We start from the raw sequence: 18767 nt of genomic DNA on the forward strand, positions 1-18767 counted from the left end.
CTGTCTTACTTTTTCATTAACCCAGATAATCATGTTTCATCATGTCGTCGTAATAAATGTTTATGCCGAAGCTGTGGCTCTGTGTGGTGACTCCGCAGTGGTGACCAGCGACGTTTAGGAACATTAACCATCAAAAAAAGCCCATCTTCATTGAAGATTTATTTAATCTCATGCATTTTCGGAAATTTTCTTCTTTCCGAGCCTCCATTATGTCAGTGGTTACGACGACTCGATTCTTCCCTCAAACAGGCCCCTGAAGAACAGTCCCCTCTCGCCCACGCATCATCGTCTGCTCTTCTTCTCTTCTGGTGTGACCTCCTCCTCTCTCGTCTTCTCTTCTTTTTTTCTCTCTCTCCCGTTAGAGCTGAGCGATGGCGGAAGAAAATGCTCAAGTTTCGAGGATTGGACTTCGACTACCTCCGTTTAGGAAATCCAATGTCCAACTATGGATTCAACAGTGCAACAGTGCTTTTCAACTCAGTGGAATCACTAACGATGACACGAAATATGCAGCCTTGGTCTCTTCTTTGGACGGAGAATCCTTGTCTTTCGTCTCGGATCTGATATTAAATCCTCCGGCAATCAATCGCTATCAAGCCTTGTCGGATCGCCTCATAAAGGAGTTCGCCGCGACGGAACATCAAAAAGTCAAGGAACTTTCGAACGAGCTACAGCTGGGTGATCAAAAGCCAAGTCAACTGCTGCGAAAGATGAAAGAACTCTCCGGCAACAAAGTCACTGACGAGTTCTTGCGCACCTTGTGGATGCAACGCTTACCGCAAAATATTCAAACAGTGTTATCGGTTTCCAGTGAGCCATTAGATCAACTTGCTGTCCTAGCCGACAAAGTGGCTGAAGTCACTACCCAAAATTACGTGTGTCGAATCCAGCCATCGTCGTCATCTCAAATGCAGTCGACTCCAGATCGAACCGATTCGACATCAGCCATCGAAACGCTCACCAAACAAGTGGCAGAGCTAACGGCTACGGTGAATCGACTCTCTAGAGGGAGATATTGCAGTAACTCCCAACAGCGACGAGCTAGGCGTTCAACATCTCGTTCAAGTCGAGCACGGGGTATCTGCTTCTATCACAACAAATTCGGTGGGAATACCCGCTACTGCCGTCAGCCATGTAAATTCCAGACAAAAAACGACGACCTTCCATCATCGCTGGTATGATGGAATCGGGCAGCAAATCCAGCAGGCTCTTCGTGATTGACAGAGTTACGGGTGATCGTTTCCTTGTTGACTCTGGCAGTGAAGTTTCTGTTATACCGCCTAAAAAAAATTCGTCAGCACTACATCCAAGTTTCCATTTGTTCGCCGCTAACAACAGTAAGATTCTTGCTTATGATTCCACGGTGAAGAAACTAGATTTAGGTCTCCGGAAACCTTTTTCCTGGACATTTCTCGTAGCTGACGTCACTTCACCAATACTTGGAGCTGATTTTCTCAGCAACTTCAACCTAATCGTTGATGTGCGAAACCGACGACTCATCGATTCGCAAACATCATTACGGGTACTCGGATCGATCAAGCCCACAACACAACCTTCCGTCACTACCATTGGAGATTCTGAATACAGTGCTACATTTCAAGAATTCCCAGATGTCTTCAACCCTTCACAGATCGGTAAAACAGTGAAACATGTGACGCGACACCATATCATCACTCGAGGACCACCGGTGGCTTCGAAGCCTCGACGTCTCAATCCAAAAATTCAACAATAGGTGAAAACCGAGTTTGAATTCCTTTTGGAACAAGGGATTATCCGGCCCTCCAAAAGTCCTTGGAGCTCTCCGTTACATATCGTGCCCAAGGCAGATGGTACTGTACGTCCTGTCGGTGATTATCGTCGTCTAAATAGTGTTACGGAATTTGATTCTTACCCGACACCCCATATTCAAGACTTTTCACAAGAATTGCACGGTAAGTCTATTTTTTCTAGACTAGACATCTTCAAGGCATATCATCAAATTGGCATTGCCGAAGAAGATATACCAAAAACCGCAATCACAACCCCTTGGAGTTTATTCGAGTATACAAGATTGAGCTTCGGTCTCGTAAATGCCGCTCAAACTTTTATGCGGTTTATGCATGAAGTATTACGGGGTTTTTCATTCTGCTTTGTATATCTTGATGACATTCTATGCTTTTCTGAAAATGCCGAAGAACACAAAATTCATTTAAAACAAATATTCCAACGTCTTAAACAGTATGGCTTAGTTTTAAATCTGTCAAAATGCATATTTGATGTTTCTGAGTTCGAATTTCTGGGACATGTGATCAAACCATCGGGTATCACACCTCGTCCAGACAAAGTGCGAGCTGTACTCGATTTCAAGCAACCGGAAACAATAGAGCAATTTCGTAAATTTTTAGGTCTCATAAATTTTTATCGCCGTTTCCTACCGCATGCAGCTGAGACACAAGTGCCACTGCATGATCTATTGAAAGGTTCTACGAAAAAAAGAAAAGACAAAACAAAAGTTGTGTGGTCTACATCAACTTTGAAAGCATTTGAAGATTGCAAAAAGTTACTAGCTGATGCCGCATGGCTGGCACATCCATCCCCGTCTGCCCAATTAGCTCTCCACGTAGATGCTTCCGACTATGCTATAGGTGGTGCACTGCACCAGGTGACGGACAATGGTCTTCAACCGCTAGGTTTTTTCTCACGCAAACTTTCACCTACCGAAACACGGTATAGCGCATACGATCGAGAACTTCTTGCCGCATATTCTTCCATAAAATTTTTCAGATGTATGCTTGAAGCTCGTGAGTTTATACTTTTCAGTGACCATAAACCACTGTGCTATGCGTTTCGACAAAAAAGTGAAAAATGCTCACCTAGACAACTAAGGCATTTAGATTATATATCGCAGTTCACAACGAACATTTGCCATATTCCTGGATCGCAAAATATTTCCGCTGATATCTTATCACGCGTAACAGCAATTTCAGTTCCTGGACCTCTCGATTTTACTGCCATCGCTGAGCAACAAGAGGGGGATAAAGAACTAGAGGAACTTCTAAAGAGTAAATCAGCTTTGCAACTGAAGAAAGTATTTCTTCCAGACGCAGCTAAAGCGCTCTACCGCGATTTGTCAACAGGTGCAGTTCGACCTTATATTAAAGAAAAATTTCGATATGATGTGTTTTGGAATATGCACAAACTCTCACACCCAGGAATTAGACGTACTATTGATTTGGTCAGAAAGCGATTCATTTGGCCATGTCTAGCTAAAGACTGTGCTAAATGGACAAAAGTGTGCATGCCAAAGATCCAAAGTGCACAAGCACACGAGATCCACACTACAATCGTTTGTGGAACCTTCCCAACGATTTCAACATATTCATTTGGATATCATTGGCCCACTGCCCATTTCCGATGGATATTCTTATTGCCTAACAATGATAGACCGGTTTTCACGATGGCCAGAAGCGGTACCTATCCGTGACATAACAGCAACCACGGTAGCTACAGCTTTTCTTTCCACCTGGATTTCTCGATACGGCACACCTTTGACAGTAACAACTGATCAAGGTCGCCAATTCGAATCGCAGCTATTCCGGGAGCTTTCCAAATTCATCGGAGCAAAACGGGTTAGAACAACTGGATACCATCCACAGGCGAACGGTATGTTGGAAGAGTGGCATCGCCCTCTTAAAGCCGCGTTGAAATGCAACCAAACCCATAAATGGACTGAAGCATTACCTACAGTTCTACTCGGTCTTCGGTGCTCTCTGAAACAAGACTTTGGGTGCACACCTGCAGAACTACTGTACGGAGAAACTTTACGATTACCTGGTGCGTTTTTCCAAGCACAAGCTAATTCCAACTCAACTGACGCTTCCGAGTTCCTACAAATGCTGAGAACTCACGTCCAAGCTTTCCAGCCACGACCAATCAAACAGCATGGAGGACATCCTTCATTTGTTCACCATGATTTGAAAACTACTTTTCACGTTTTTGTAAGAACTGATAGGGTGAAACGTCCTCTGGAACAGCCATTTGAAGGACCATACAGAGTGATCAGCCGGACCGATAAAGTGTTCAACGTGGACATAAGAGGAAAAACTGTGTCAGTGTCAGTCGATCGGCTTAAACCGGCATTTCTCGTGAACTCGACGGTGGAACCGGTACCTGTATCTCCAAACGTACCAACTGCAGTTACTACTGACAGACTCACAACTGATTCTGCTGTGAAACCAGTCAGAACCACTCGTTTTGGACGTACTGTCCACTTTCCAGATCGTCTACAGTGCTCGTGATCACTGATGCTACTCCATAGTACGCGATCACCTCTTATTACTCGTGATCACTGGGGAGGGCGTGTGTGGTGTCCCACGCAGACGACCCCCAAGATTCGGGTCAACGACCTCGAGAGTGTCACGTGATCCCGAGTACTGGAGACGACCGTCTGGAAAACAGCAGCAGCAGAGAGTCACTGCACACAAAAGCGTGAGGTTCGAAATTTCTATGTCTGCCTTCCTTTTTTATTAACCAAGATAATCATTATGTATGTGTCGTCGTAATAAATGTTTATTCCGATGCTCTGTGTGGTGACTCCGCAAGTTTCTTCACCGAGAAAAATATCGACAAAACACAAACGGCGACTCATATACATGCTTAATCCACGGCTTAAATGTGGTTGTGTAAAACAGTTCGTTTTCGTGCTCGCCCTTCACTACAAAACCATGGGCGAGTGCTCCCCACGTACAAAATTAGGAGAACATTTTTATTAATGATGCCATGCTTTTTCTAGCCATGACTTGCAAATAACATTTTTGAAAATAACCAAATTACTGTGGAATCTGAATATCAAGGTTTGTCGGTGGCACCGAAGAAGACTTCATTACCACCTTCATTAAGAAGTGCAGTAAACGGATGTGAAGGGTAAATATTGTGGGTAGAGAAGTGTGTGTGTGTAAGAAGAAAAAGAGGGAAAAAGATAGAATATTATAAAGTCCGGGAGAAAAAGACAATTATATTTTCAGTAAGCTCTTTGCACAGAGTCAACATGGCCATTACAACATAAGCAATCTCCAAACACATGAGCCCAATAACAATTACTCAGTTTGGTGGGGGAAAATAAAAGCCTCTATAAAAAAAAAATATATTATATAGATGTATATTATAGATGTAATTCGAGGAAAACAAACCCTAGCAATTGTTAGTTAGTTACTGATCAACACTCTTAGACTTTGCAGAGTCTTTATGCTGGTATTTTTACCTGCATATTACATTTATCTTATAAACGAATAAATCTCTTCATACATGCATGCATAATACCAAAAAAAAATTATCATAAATTTACATTATGATACTGTATTTCTTTACAGTGATTTTCAATTTTTCAAATACAAACCTAATGTGCTCTAGTATCGTAATCCTAAGCGGACATTGCAGCTTTTACAACCCATCATTATGCATGCAATTTATATATACATATTTGCAGAAATCAATGTTTCTAGTCACAATTCAGGATAATATGAAAACAAATATAATCAATTTAAATCAAACGGTATTTACAGATTCCAATTCGTGCAGTGTTTTATGTTTATACGTGTATGTATTTTTTTTTCTCTCTTTCTTTCTTTTCCACCTTGCTATAACTCTGCGAGGGGTTCCCCCCCCCTTTTTTTGCACGTTACATGTTTTAATGTGCATATACCATAATAAAATTAGAAATAATAAGGATAATAACGCATCTACAGGCCACATAAAAGACAAAATAAAGACTCATATTCAGTTAATTAGTAAGATTCTGCCAGTCCCTGCAGAGAATGTTCTTCGGTCTTGCGTATTTAGCCACATTATCTATATGTATAGGCCACTATATTGGTTGAGATGTTTCTAATATGCGAGTATGGGGATTCTCTGTTGCTCTTAAATTGTTTTCGGCACAGCTTTTTAACGCAGTTGAAGATAGTTGTGAGACCTTAGAATCCCTCCTAATGTCTTCATTTGTAATATACATAACGTTAATATGAAGACTTAGTGATCCTTCTGAGGAACTTGTTTTGGAATAGGTCCATCCGGAACAATCGCCTTACGAATGAGAATTCTGTTGCAATAAGACAGCTTTTATTTGGGAGCGATTGTACAGGGTGATCAGCGAATAAGCCCTTATTTCAAAATTAAATATCTCTACAACAAAGATCAATAGAATTATGCAGTAAACGGTACGTTTATTAGCAAAACTGTAAGAATGTTGTACAGAAATTTCGAAAATTTAGTTGTTTTTTTTTAATTTTTTAAAATTAAAAAAAAAAAACTGGAGATTTTGGGGTTCCGAAAATCCTAATTTGTGTGAAGAGAAACCACTGCATTCGCCTAAAGTTACTGCATGGGCTGCGGTATGCGCCAGAGGCATTATCGGCCCCTTCTTCGTGCGAGAAACGATTACTACTGAACGTTACGTTACAATTTTGGAACTATTTGTCAGCACACATGGCGCATACCGCAGCAACTTTAGGCGAATGCAGTGGTTTCTCTTCACACAAATTAGGATTTTCGGAACCCCAAAATCTCCAGTTTTTTTTTTTTAATTTTAAAAAATTAAAAAAAAACAACTAAATTTTCGAAATTTCTGTACAACATTCTTACAGTTTTGCTAATAAACGTACCGTTTACCGCATAATTCTATTGGTCTTTGTTGTAGAGATATTTAATTTTGAAATAAGGGCTTATTCGCTGATCACCCTGTAAAATACAGTAATATTTTTAACATGTATTTTCTCATTTTAAAATTTGATCAACTAAAGCACAAGTTTACCAAAAGTTTTAAAAAATTTTAAAAATAATAAATACTAACCAATTTACATTTTAAAAAAATGAAAAGTTTCACAAAAATAATCATTAAGCTTTTTGTTTTGTTTTATAAATATTAGCCGATATGGTTTAAAATTTCAATCATAGATGACTCAGTATCAAGAAAAATCTCGACAAAACACAAAAGGCGGCACAAACCAACACCAGCTATAGTTTGGATCACAAACATTGCACAATTTAGGCGCATTCCACACTGGTGAGATACTACAGTAGGACCGGATTCCTCGGGACTGGGTGATTCCGGGTCAGGGAACCTTCTGCATTATAAATCAGCTTTTGTTTTCATTTCGAAAGTTTTCATATTTAAAACCGTAATATTTTATTGTCGAATCGTTGATCCTAGAAGCATATTTTCAAATAGAAAAGTATCCAAATAATATGTTAGATGTTAGATACGTCATTCACATTGCAAGGGGTCGGTATAGTTATCGAAATACCAAAAATCAACATTTTATAGGCCTACGCGTGCGCCCTATTCTCAGAAACAAAATTATTATAAACTTTTTAGCCTCTTTCTCCTAAGGCCAAACAAAATAATAATAATCCGCGTTTCTAAGTGCAATATATTTACTGAGATATTTGAATTACATGTTATATATACATCGCATGAAAATTCAAGAATTTACCGTCTTGGTAGACAGATGACATCAGCAACAAAGCACGAAACATGCATAACTTTGGCAGCTATCTCAAAATCACATATACGTGGTTATTAACCTCATTTTCAACGGTTTTAAATGGATTTTAATGATTCTTTCTCCAAATAAAGACCTGGGCTACATACATATGTACGTAACTCAAATGGTCCTACTAAAGACACACCCAAATTGATTAATTGATTAATTGATTAATTTTTTTAAAAAGGACATTTTGACTTACAATAAACCCTAATCGATCAAAAATGGTTTTTTTTCAATACCTAGTCAGTTTTTGCTCAGGTGTGAAGAGATTAAGGCAGCGTTTCTCAAAAAGTGCGTCGCGGCTAGCAGGAGATATTCACTTGTGTTCGTCTATTTATACTTTGAAGTAGTTCTTTTATAAGTGATAATATCTACTGAAGTATTTTGGTGAGTCTCGGATGAACCCCGAATTATGGAAGCAAGCCGTGTGTGACAGACGTTTGATAATCACAAGCTATGACGAATATACAGTAAAACCCCTCTTAACGGACACCCTTCAGATGCGGTCACCCCTCTTTTACGGCCAAATTATAATTTCACGTTGTATAATAAAACAGTATGCATTTCATACCCCTCTGATTAATGGTTACCTTTCTTTTACGGGGGGAATTTTGTTTTTGCCCAGCCGGTGTCTGCAAAAGAGCGGTTTTACTGTATTTCTGCTTCGGTCTCGGTGATAGTTCTCCCTCGCAGGTGTTCACGTAACCAAAAATATTGAACTGCACATACAGAAGAACGGAAGATTGTCTATCGCGCTTCTTTCTTTTCATTTTCTTGGTGATCCTTCTGTATTGTCTTTCGGAGAAACGGGAACAATTTGAAGCATTTCACTCCATGACAACAGCATGCTGCCACATGTGTGCCAGAGGCAGCTGCTGCCAGTTTCTCAGTTTCTCGCAGAAACCTGCTGTTGAAAGATATCTCGCATCGTAGCAGTTCTGGTTATTTTAAAGAACTCATGTGTAAGAGAATGGAAATCAGAAAAATTTTATTGCTTGCGTTCGTTTTCGCATCGTTTTCTTCAGCTTTGGATGATGATTCCGTTGAATTCTACGTAGACAGACGCGGTGTAGACGCGGTTCCCGATTTCCCCGATGATGCAGTGGATAGCGTCCCACTCACCAAAATTATTTCTGTGTTTAGTGCGATTATGTCAGAGTCCCTTACTATCCCCTCTACCAGCACTACTATCAATACAGTTACTACGACTATGCCGTCGGTGCTGAACAACACAAGCACTACTATCGATACAACATCAACTACGACTATGCCGTCAGTGCTGACCAACATAAGCACTGCTATCGATACAACATCAACTACGAAAACAGCACTGACTATGCCGTCAGTGCTGACCAACACAAGCACTACTATCTATACAACAACAACAACTACGACTATGCCATCGGTGTTATCGAACACAACGTGCCTTCAAGATCTTAAATATGTCAATGAAAATCTAGACAAGGACTGGGCGAAAATAAGTGAGTGTTTTGGACCTATAAAGTACACAAATACAATTGTTAGTCTAGTGTAATCCACGCTTGTTTTTTTATTTTGGTCATTAACCAGAGGCGTAAGCAGGGATGTGCGTAAAAGCCTCCCCCAAGATGATAAAAAAAATACAATAATTTGAAAATAAAAAATTCAAATATTGAATTGAAAATGTCTTTATATGCTATCTTCATCAATTTCTGTCGATTTAAAATGCTTTAATGCTTTTCGGAGGTCAGTAACTCAGAATTTCTCTGGAAGAAAATTCCTGTACTCATAAACCCTGTGCAACCTGCCTCCTCCGCAGGTCGATCCTGAATATGCTTTTGCCATAAGATACACTCAAACTCGGTTATAACGACATCGATGTTTCCTCTTTATAACCGAGGTGTCATTACAACAGAGCTTATCGTTTTCGATACCTTTTTTTGATGAAATATATAATCAGCGGCAATCAAATACTGTGCATGAAGTTTTTATTTCTTTATGATTTGAGTGTAGCACTGTCTTGAGGCATGGGGCACACCCGGGCACGTCCCAGGGCGCCCTCAAGTGCAGAAAGGGTCTCATAAAAATGAGATCTGGTAAAATTTTCGACAGAGAGTATGTAGATTGGGTAACAGATATTTCTAGCAAGGTAGGAGGCCCCAGAAAAATATCTTTTTCCGGAGGGGAAGGAATTTTTCTAACATGGGCCTGTGATTTTGTGAAGATGGCCATCTTACAAAATCACATCCTTCTTAGGGGTAACAATTTGATCAAGAAAAATATGGGGAATTGTGGGATAACTAATACTGGACATCACCGATTCTCACTGAACATGTTGCCAAGTGTCAACGAAATCACCAAATATTGTTCATAACTAATTCTTGACGAGAGGAAGAAAATGAGGAGCTAATTTACTCTTTAAAAGGGGACATTTCCACTTTTTTTACGAAATGTACTTTTCAATGGTTATTGAATCTTAGGGGTGACCTCTGTCGGATTATGCAACAGGGTTCATTCAAACAAGAATATTTTCGGTCGAAATTACAATGTAAAGTTGGTCGTTTTCTAACAAAAGAGAACAAACATACCCACCTTGTTCATTCACTTCGGTATTTTTCATTCCAAACGGAACATACCAAATCTATAAATTTAGTGGCGATAAGGAATTTTTTTTTAAACGGCACGTTTTACAGGAGCGCATTCAAAGTCGCATTCTACAGTAGTACCTCTGGAAGACGGACGCCCATGGGACCGAACGAGGAGCGCCCGTTAATGGATACTAAAATACATTGAGTCCCGTGTCGATTTAATTCAAGAAAGTGTTGGTTAGTGGAGATGTCCGCTGACAGAAGTGCCCGTTATGGGAATTTCCACTGTAGAATGATCGTGTTTCTTATGTTTTTCACAACAGAGTAGTAAGGATGCCTTCCTCGGTTAGGTGAAACCTTCTGGAATCAACAGGTGGCGTAGAAATTTCCAATTCTTCAGCTTTAACCAGCTCCAATTTTGATCAAAGGGTAGCATATACACTACCACTAAACCGGACATGCACCTCGTCCATATTCCTCTGCGGAACTCCTAACGAATTGGTACATGTTGGAATGTGTGTGTACGTATAGTGGACCTTCGGTGAAGTTTGTTTCTGTGTAATGCTTGTTATATATATATGCGTGGTGCTTTTCTTTCTTTCAAACCGAGCACAGCTCAGGTCTATCAACATTTATTGGCGATTTACTACCTAGTGAGTTGTGCCGGAGGTGTAACTGTGTGTGTACCTAACAGTCTGAGTGCATGAGTTTTCGAAATACACTGCTCAAAACGAGTAGGGGAGCAAGCAAAAAAGTGAAGAAAACCGTGCGAGACAGCCACGTATTGGCATACAATGGATAGTACACGCGTATCAATGCGCAATACAGAAAAAAGACGTAAAAAATTTGGAATTAAGCTTTAATTCTTTGAAAATATGGAAAAAACATGAAAAGATGATTTAGGGCAACAATTTGGTTACATGTAAACAATAAAAAAAAAGTACTGTTTAGACATGATGCATGAGTTTTAATAGGCCGTGTGGTCTCCTCGAACAGCTAAGACTGCTGCACACCTGTTTGCCATGGATGCGATGAGGTTATCGATCAGACTTTGGGGGAATACTGTTCCACTCCTCAAGAAATGCAATCTGCAAGTCTCGGACAATAACAGGCGGCCTTGGTCGCGCAGCAATGCGTCGTCCGAGCATGTCCCAAACATGCTCGATTGGATTCAGGTCAGGAGAGCACGCTGGCCATTCCATACGCTGTATTGTTTCAGCTTCAAGCATGTTCTCCACCAGACGAGCTCTATGCGGTCGGGCATTATCATCCTGGAAAACAAAGGAATCTCCAATGGCTCCAACGTAAGGGATGACATGGGGGCGCAGTATCTCGTCTGCATACCTTCGGGCCGTCAAAGTGCCATTCCGAATGATATGCAGGTCCGTACGTCCGCCTATGCTGATTCCACCCCATACCATCCAACCAGCTCGTCTGTATTGTGACCTTTCACGAACGAATGCGGGGTTATTTCGAGTGCCCCTGTCCCTCCATACCAGAACACGTCGGGTGTCACACTCCAGACTGAATCGGGACTCGTCTGTAAACAGCACTTGTCTCCAATCATGTTGCTGGTGGCGTGGGGTCAACAGAATGCAAACCAATGGCCTACGTGCATAGAGCCCTCCTTCATGAAGCCGATTACGTACTGTTTGGCTGGACACCCTTCGTCCTGTTGCCAAGAGCAACCGTCTTTGCAGCTGCGTAGCATTCTCTGTTCTGTTTCGACGGGTTGTTAACCGTATATACCGGTCATCAGTTGCTGTAGTGGCGCGTGGCCGACCTTGCCCTGGTCGACGTCTAACATTTCCTGTTTCTTCGAATCGATTCCACAGCCTTGCAATAACACTTCTGGCGACTCCAACAGCGTCCGCGACACTACGTTGTGTTTGCCCGGATTCCAGTCTGCCTATAACACGCCATGCCATGGATTCCGGTAAATCACATTGTTGAGACATCCTCAAGTCACCTTGTCTCAAAAAAAAACACTGCGCAATCGAATTTCACAGTTACGGTAGTAAAACAGACGTTTCTGCAACATCCCGATTTCTGCCCTTATCTACTTCTTCTGGTTTTTGACGCCATGAACTTTGATTTGCATATGAAGTTTTCTTCTTCCGTTTCCTGCTAGGCTTCAAATTATGGATGATTCATTTTATGTTACTTATCGGTATATTCATCTTTGCGTAATTTTGTTAAAACCATGTGCTCTCCTAATTGTTTTGAGCAGTGTATATGACATCCATATTTTTATGGGCATCTTATCCTCAGCCAAAATGCCACAGGGCATTTTGCCTGTTGTGGCGTTGTATTTGTATTTATATATATGTAGTGTCGTGTTTGTTTGATTTTCAGTGCTGCCATCTATATTTCAGAACTGAAGTGAGTGACGTGTTATGATTGAATTTGTGCTGTTTGTAGGTCTGTTGCTCTCTGTGGCGAGACTTTTTAACGGGGAGATCGACTCACATTCGCGCCTCGAAGTTGGGAACCGCAGGAAACAAATTTCAGCCGACCACCACTGTGTGGTGCTGCCATCTGCAATCAATTTTTTAAACTATGAGTTTTTCTCTCAACTCGTAGTGAGTGAAGTGCAATGAATGAATAGTTATACAGTTATGAGACCTGTTGCTCTCAGCGGCGAGACTTTTTAACGGGGAGATCAGCTCGCATTCGCGCCTCGAAGTTGGGAACCGCAGGAAACAAACTTCAGCCGAACACCGCTGCGGCGACGGTGGGGTTAGTACCCGGATCCTCACCGTCCGGGATCAAACCCGGCACATACACTACTACTAGCATATACACTATAATTTTTATTCGAAACGGAACATTTCCAAAATTCAAATGCAGATAATTCTCCGGAATGTTTATCAAAAATATATGATACATATTTAAAAATTTTCTTTTTTCCACTCCCACGTGCTACCTGTTAGGCTATTTCCCACTTTTTGTGAAGCAGTATTGTGAATTTAGAAAATAGTGGAAATGCGCTCCATTTTGAAAATAAGCTGCTCAAATGCTATAGCAAGTGCCTGCTAAAATGTATTTCACGGAAGGAAAATAAAAGTTGGCAAGTGATGAACATTTATCAAAACACAATTTTTTAAATTATGAAATTTCTATAGTTTATAACTTCACATTCCTTATACTAAGAAATCAATATGTATATATATTGGGATAAACAAGCTTCGTTGAAAAAGAAAACTGGATATTTTTATTTTAAAAAAATAGTTGAAAAAAGGGCGAAATACGAAAATGTTTCATATATTGGTCACGTCATTGAGCAAGTCGGAACGTCAAACATGCAATACGTCTATTTTTTCCCAACGTTTAGTATAAATATATAGAACAACAGACGAATATTTCCACGCATGTGTCAGCTGTAATTTCAGGAATTCCTTAGGAAAAACGTCATTGACACGGAAACAAAAGTGACGAAAATTTTGTCCTTATATCCGAGTCGATTTTCTCTTTATCGACGTTATAAGTAAGTGTAGGGTTCGTTTTTAATGACTGATTGCCACAATCATAATCACTGCCACTTCTATATATATTACTTGGTTTATTCATAATTTCTCACAATAACTTATTGCCCGTCCTCCTCGTTTACAGCGAGCCTTTGATTGCCTCCCGAGTCCACAGGAGCCACTCTCTAACTAAGGGGCCGTTAAAGTATTACGTAAGCAAATTTTTAGCCATTTTTGACCCCCCCCTCGTCAGCAAAAGTCAGCAAAACGCTGACCCCCCCCCCCCCCGTCAGCAAAATTTCTTCATCAGCTCTGCCCCTCTGAATTCTAACTCATATTTTCATAGAGGGTGGTTGATGACGTAAGCATTATCCAAACCCCCCTCCCCCCTTGTCATCGAAAGTCAGCAAATGGGAAACCCCCTTACCCCCCCCCCCCCATTGATGATGACGTAATACTTGAACGGCCCCTATAACTCAAAACACACCAAGCTTCTTTCCTCTTCGTCGCGGGCTTTTCTCCCCACCCAAGCTTTCGAATCCCATCATGCTCCTTCCCGATGGTGTAAAACCTTACAGTAAGGTTGATTAACATTATTCCCAGTGGTTCCCAAAGTGTGGGTCCACGCCAATGAACTTGGGGGCCGGGGGTAGTGACGGATTCTCTAAAATAAAAATAAGAAATTAATTTTTTTAATATATCCAAACTAAAAAATGTCTTTAATCAGCTGGGCTAACTACTATGTATCATAAAATGCAATTTTATCAAATTATACTTGTACAATAATCAATACATCAAGTTGGTAGGCTACGTATTTATAAAGTGTGACTCAGAGAGAACTCACCTGATTTCAAAATTGTATATATCTGAAAAATTAAAAACACAGAAAGATAAGTGATGTGTAATATGTAAACGGGAAATATGTCTACTTTCTAACAACAATTTTTGTTAATGCGTTTGTTGATTTGTTATGGCCGATTTCAAGTGTAGATCGATTTTGAAATCGGATGATCCTTTTGTAATTACCCTGTATACGAAAATCAAGGATCATACACCACGCTGCACTTCCACTTTGCATAAGGAAGTACATAAAAAAAACAAAATAATTATTTATATAATATTTAAAAAAAATTAAATATCGTTAAAAGTCATTATCGCCTAGTAAAAAACCGGAAAGAAGCGTTCCGAAAAGTTCTTAAAGGACAGCACATCTACTTGCAAAAAATCAGAATGTCACATGGTCATTCTATTTGGGGGGGTGGGGGGGGGTCACCGATAAATTTTTTAGTCAAAAAGGACGTCGCGCTTCAAAAAGTTTGAGAACCTGCTCTATGGGAATCAACCAAGACCATCAGTTATTGACGATGTATCCGAGGTGTCGTAACAACATAAGTCGTTATAACCGAGTTCAAGTGTATTTATTTTCCATGGCCGATAAATTTGTTTTGATGAATTCCAACGAGCACTTATAATTGTTAGGAATTAATTGATGTCTTTTCAGTGATGGATTCTTCGACTCATGCTAACTTTGCTCATCTAAAATGGAAGACTTTTTGGGTTGGAAATCTGGATTACTGCAGCACGGTGACCGCAACGTCAGACAGCTATCCTTATAATGCCCGATTCGGTGGAAAGTATTGTTACATCGGAAGGTCCGCCGAAATCATCGTGAGTTTCAGATTTTGATACCGATTTTGCATTCAAAGCATTCCAAAGAAAAGGCATAATAACTTGAAAAAAGAAACTGTTAAACATTTTCAGCTGGCGTCTGATGTTGTTGGTTATCATTATGATCATTATGTTGATTTGGTTGCTCAAGTTTTTGAGAGATAAGTCATAAGAGATAATAAATATTGAAAAAATTGAGTACCTGCCAGTTAAATTTTACGTACTAAATACTTGTCTTTATTTATGACCAATTTTTATTCTCTTGTCTTAATAATAGTTATAGAAAATCGTTTCTATAACTATTATAACTATTCACCTTCGTTTTTTTTTTAATGTTTTAATTGTTGATAATGCAAGTGTTTCTACATACATGCGTGAAATTCTACGCAGGAATGCTTTCTGTGGCAGTCATGATGCAAATGTGCAGTCAATGTATTTTGATCTATTTTCATGGTCTTGATATTTTACAGCCCGGTGTGATTATGGGCCTTCATTTACTGCAACTGGGCTTATGAGTTATAATCTTCGGCCCGCTTGGTATTTTTGATAACACATCTTAAATTCACACCTTTTGAGTTCTCGACATTTTCTTCAAATTTACCTCGTCCAAACTATCTTGGAACCTACTAGAATATCCAATCACTCAATCTCTACTTAAGACCTAATAGCGGTTTCCAATAAAATCCCAGTTTCAGGACATTATTATACATTATATACAGTATTATACATTATAATCTCTTCCGAGATCCGCTGGAGCCTTCACGTTGATTATATCTTTAATAAATGTCGCCAAAAACTATTTTTCCTTCACCGTAACCTGAAATACTTCACCTGTCATGTCCGTCACTTGTGCTACCAGACATATATTCTCCCTATTCTCTCTCTTATACCTGTGAGGTCTGGGGATCTCCACACTCAAACCACCATAGACAAATTAGAATCTATCCAAAATAAATCCACTCGCTTCATTTTTAACTGTTGGTCTTCGTCTGTCTCCATATCGGAGCTCAAGCGCCAACTCAATATCCAACCGTTTTCCTCTCTTAGACTTATCTCTCGTTTAACTTTTCTTTCCAAAATCCTTCATGGGTTTTTTTAATATCGACACTTCCGAATAAGTGACCCTCATAAACCCTCACATTTCTCTGTTAGACTCAACCATTCCCAAAAATCACAGCACATCTTCGCTTCTTCGGATTGTCATAAATTTAGCTTCTTCCCAAGAACTATTGTCGACTGGAACAACCTACCACCAAATATTGTAGATTGTACTACGATTTCCGAATTTTAGTGTATCATCAATCGTCATTTTCGTCATACATAACTTCCGCATCCTCTTGTATAGGCCTCGGCCAAACAATATTGAATAAATAAATAAACAACTTCAGAGCAACGATGTACGAACCAACGAACGGAAGACGTTTGTTAAAAATTACTGCTAAAAATTCTTGTGTACGTCAAAAGGATAAAGTACGTTGCCTTGAACATCGGTGAATGAGTTCGAATTTTATTCACTTTTCTGGTACCGATAAATTCCAAATTTTATGGAAGAGAAATATCATCGTATAAATATTGCTTCTAAAAACAAGCTTTGCGATAGGACTTCTGCTGCCACCTATCAAGCAGAAGCATAACTATCTGTCATAGTTCCTAAAATAACATAGTTGTTGGTTTTAAACCGATGTGCAGCATTTAAAGGAACAGCATGTGGTAAACCTATATATATATTTTTTTCTTTCAATGCTACATACCAGTGTAAATTTTATGCGCCAAAAAACCGGTTAGTATGTTTTGACATTTCTCTCAATATCACTTTTTGTAAACGACAAATAATATATTACGAGCAATCAACACATGGTTAAATTAGAACAATATCAAAACAAAACAAGAAGAGCTATATTGGGAGCCAATTGGTTCATCAGGAATAGAAGTATAAGAAACGATATGAGAATGCACACCATACACGCCTTTGCTCAAAAGCTGGCTAATAATCTCTTCCAAACTCTTGAAGAGTCAGAATACCAACATCTTAGGGAAATATCCACTTACCCAAAAGATCAGATATCAGCTTTTTCCAGACCCAAAAACTTTCTGGTTATGAAAAGACCGGAGGTACCGGGATTGTGAAAAATGTATATAAGAAACTACATTGTACATATAGTGTAAATAATTAGACCAACTGCAAAATATCAAACTTTGTAGATAATATACACTGCTGGCCACCCAAATTGCAACACCAAGAAAGACAAGAGATATCGCAACAATATTTATTTTGTAGATAACACGTTGACCAAGCATCAAATGATTAAATTTATAGACTTCTGTGAAGTGTGGTTCCTGCCAGAGTAGCCGCCATTGTTGGAGATCACCGCTGCCACACGCCTCGGCATTGATTCAAAGAGACTTTGGATGTGTTCTTGGGGTACAGCAGACCAAGCAGCTTCCACGCGTTGCCAAAGTTGATCTGGTGTGGCAGCTGGGGATGTAATCTGGGTCAATCGTTGAGCAACCATGGACCACATGTTTTCTATCGGCGAAAGATCCGGAGAGCGAGCTGGCCAGGGAAGCAATTCAATCTGGAGATTGACGAAGAACCTTTGGACAATGCGTGCCACGTGTGGTCGCGCATTATCCTGTTGAAATATGGCTGTGGGCAAGCCCTGAAGGTAAGGAAGGACAACTGGCTCCAACACCTCGGAGATGTAGCGCTGGCTTTTTAAAGTACCGGCAATGCGTACTAGAGGAGTGCGAGAGTGATATCCAATACCGCCCCATACCATAATACCCGGTGCACGACCAGTGTGGCGGTGCGTAACGCAGCTGTTCAGCATCCTCTCTCCACGGTGTCTCCAGACTCGAATCCGACCATCGTGGTGTTGCAGACAGAAGCGTGACTCGTCAGTAAAGACAATTTCATTCCATTGTGCCGTCCACATCCTTCTTTCATCGCACCATTGGCGGCGGAGACGTCTGTGGTTCTGCGTCAAGGGTAGACGAAGCAATGGACGTCTTGCGGACAGACCACTCTGCTGTAAACAGCGTCGAATGGTACGCGCAGACACTGGATGATGCGGTACAGACTGAATGTGCTGTGCTATGATTCGTGATGTGGCTGAGCGATCCGTCACTGCCATACGCACAATACGCCTGTCATCACGTGAAGTGGATGCGATCGAACACGTCAGTCCGTCGTACCCTCCTGCATCCAACGATCACATATCCGCATTACAGTTGTTTGGTTTCGTCCAACACGACTACCGATTTCCCTGAAAGATAATCCACAATCTCGGTAGGCCACTATCCTTCCTCTGTCGAACTCGGATACTTGATCAAAAGATGATCGCTGTTTTCTACGAGGCATAATTGATCGTTTTTTTGAAAAAACCACAAGAAAAACACAATTGCCGTACTTCAAATCGTCGAAATCTCCACGCCTTAAATAGCGCTTTGAAGTGGCGCCACAGGCGCGCGTGATGTGCGTCTGCGCTGAAATTCTAATCATTTGCATATCTCACCTCCGCTAATGCATGTTGTAAATTTCATAT

General features: G+C 40.3%; 3 protein-coding genes across 3 annotated transcripts in view; all 3 read left to right on the forward strand.

Moving 5' to 3' along the window:
• Positions 1–371: 371 nt before the first annotated feature.
• Positions 372–1181, forward strand: LOC149084101 (uncharacterized). Its single transcript, XM_089235264.1, has one exon. The coding sequence runs from the start codon at positions 372–374 to the stop codon at positions 1179–1181; it is 810 nt and encodes a 269-aa protein (XP_089091390.1).
• On the forward strand, positions 1181–1732 carry LOC149084102 (uncharacterized). Its single transcript, XM_089235265.1, has one exon. The coding sequence runs from the start codon at positions 1181–1183 to the stop codon at positions 1730–1732; it is 552 nt and encodes a 183-aa protein (XP_089091391.1).
• A 6675-nt stretch (positions 1733–8407) lies between these two features.
• LOC149084103 (nose resistant to fluoxetine protein 6-like) overlaps positions 8408–18767 on the forward strand; it is a 34438-nt gene continuing 24078 nt past the window's right edge. The window contains exons 1-2 of the mRNA XM_089234447.1: positions 8408–9001; positions 15056–15222. Of these exons, the coding sequence (XP_089090573.1) occupies positions 8479–9001; positions 15056–15222 (690 nt within the window). The 5' untranslated portion in view covers positions 8408–8478. The remainder of the gene's footprint in view (positions 9002–15055; positions 15223–18767) is intronic.

Source organism: Pholcus phalangioides, unplaced genomic scaffold (genome assembly GCF_987345545.1).
Source record: "Pholcus phalangioides strain wild (caught in Gottingen) unplaced genomic scaffold, Ppha-v1.0 ptg000008l_1, whole genome shotgun sequence".
NCBI classification, from domain to species: domain Eukaryota; kingdom Metazoa; phylum Arthropoda; class Arachnida; order Araneae; family Pholcidae; genus Pholcus; species Pholcus phalangioides.

Coding starts and splice junctions, on each gene's coding strand:
- LOC149084102 (XM_089235265.1), top strand. CDS start 1,181: ATGGAATCGGGCAGCAAATCCAGCAGGCTCTTCGTGATTGACAGAGTT.
- LOC149084101 (XM_089235264.1), top strand. CDS start 372: ATGGCGGAAGAAAATGCTCAAGTTTCGAGGATTGGACTTCGACTACCT.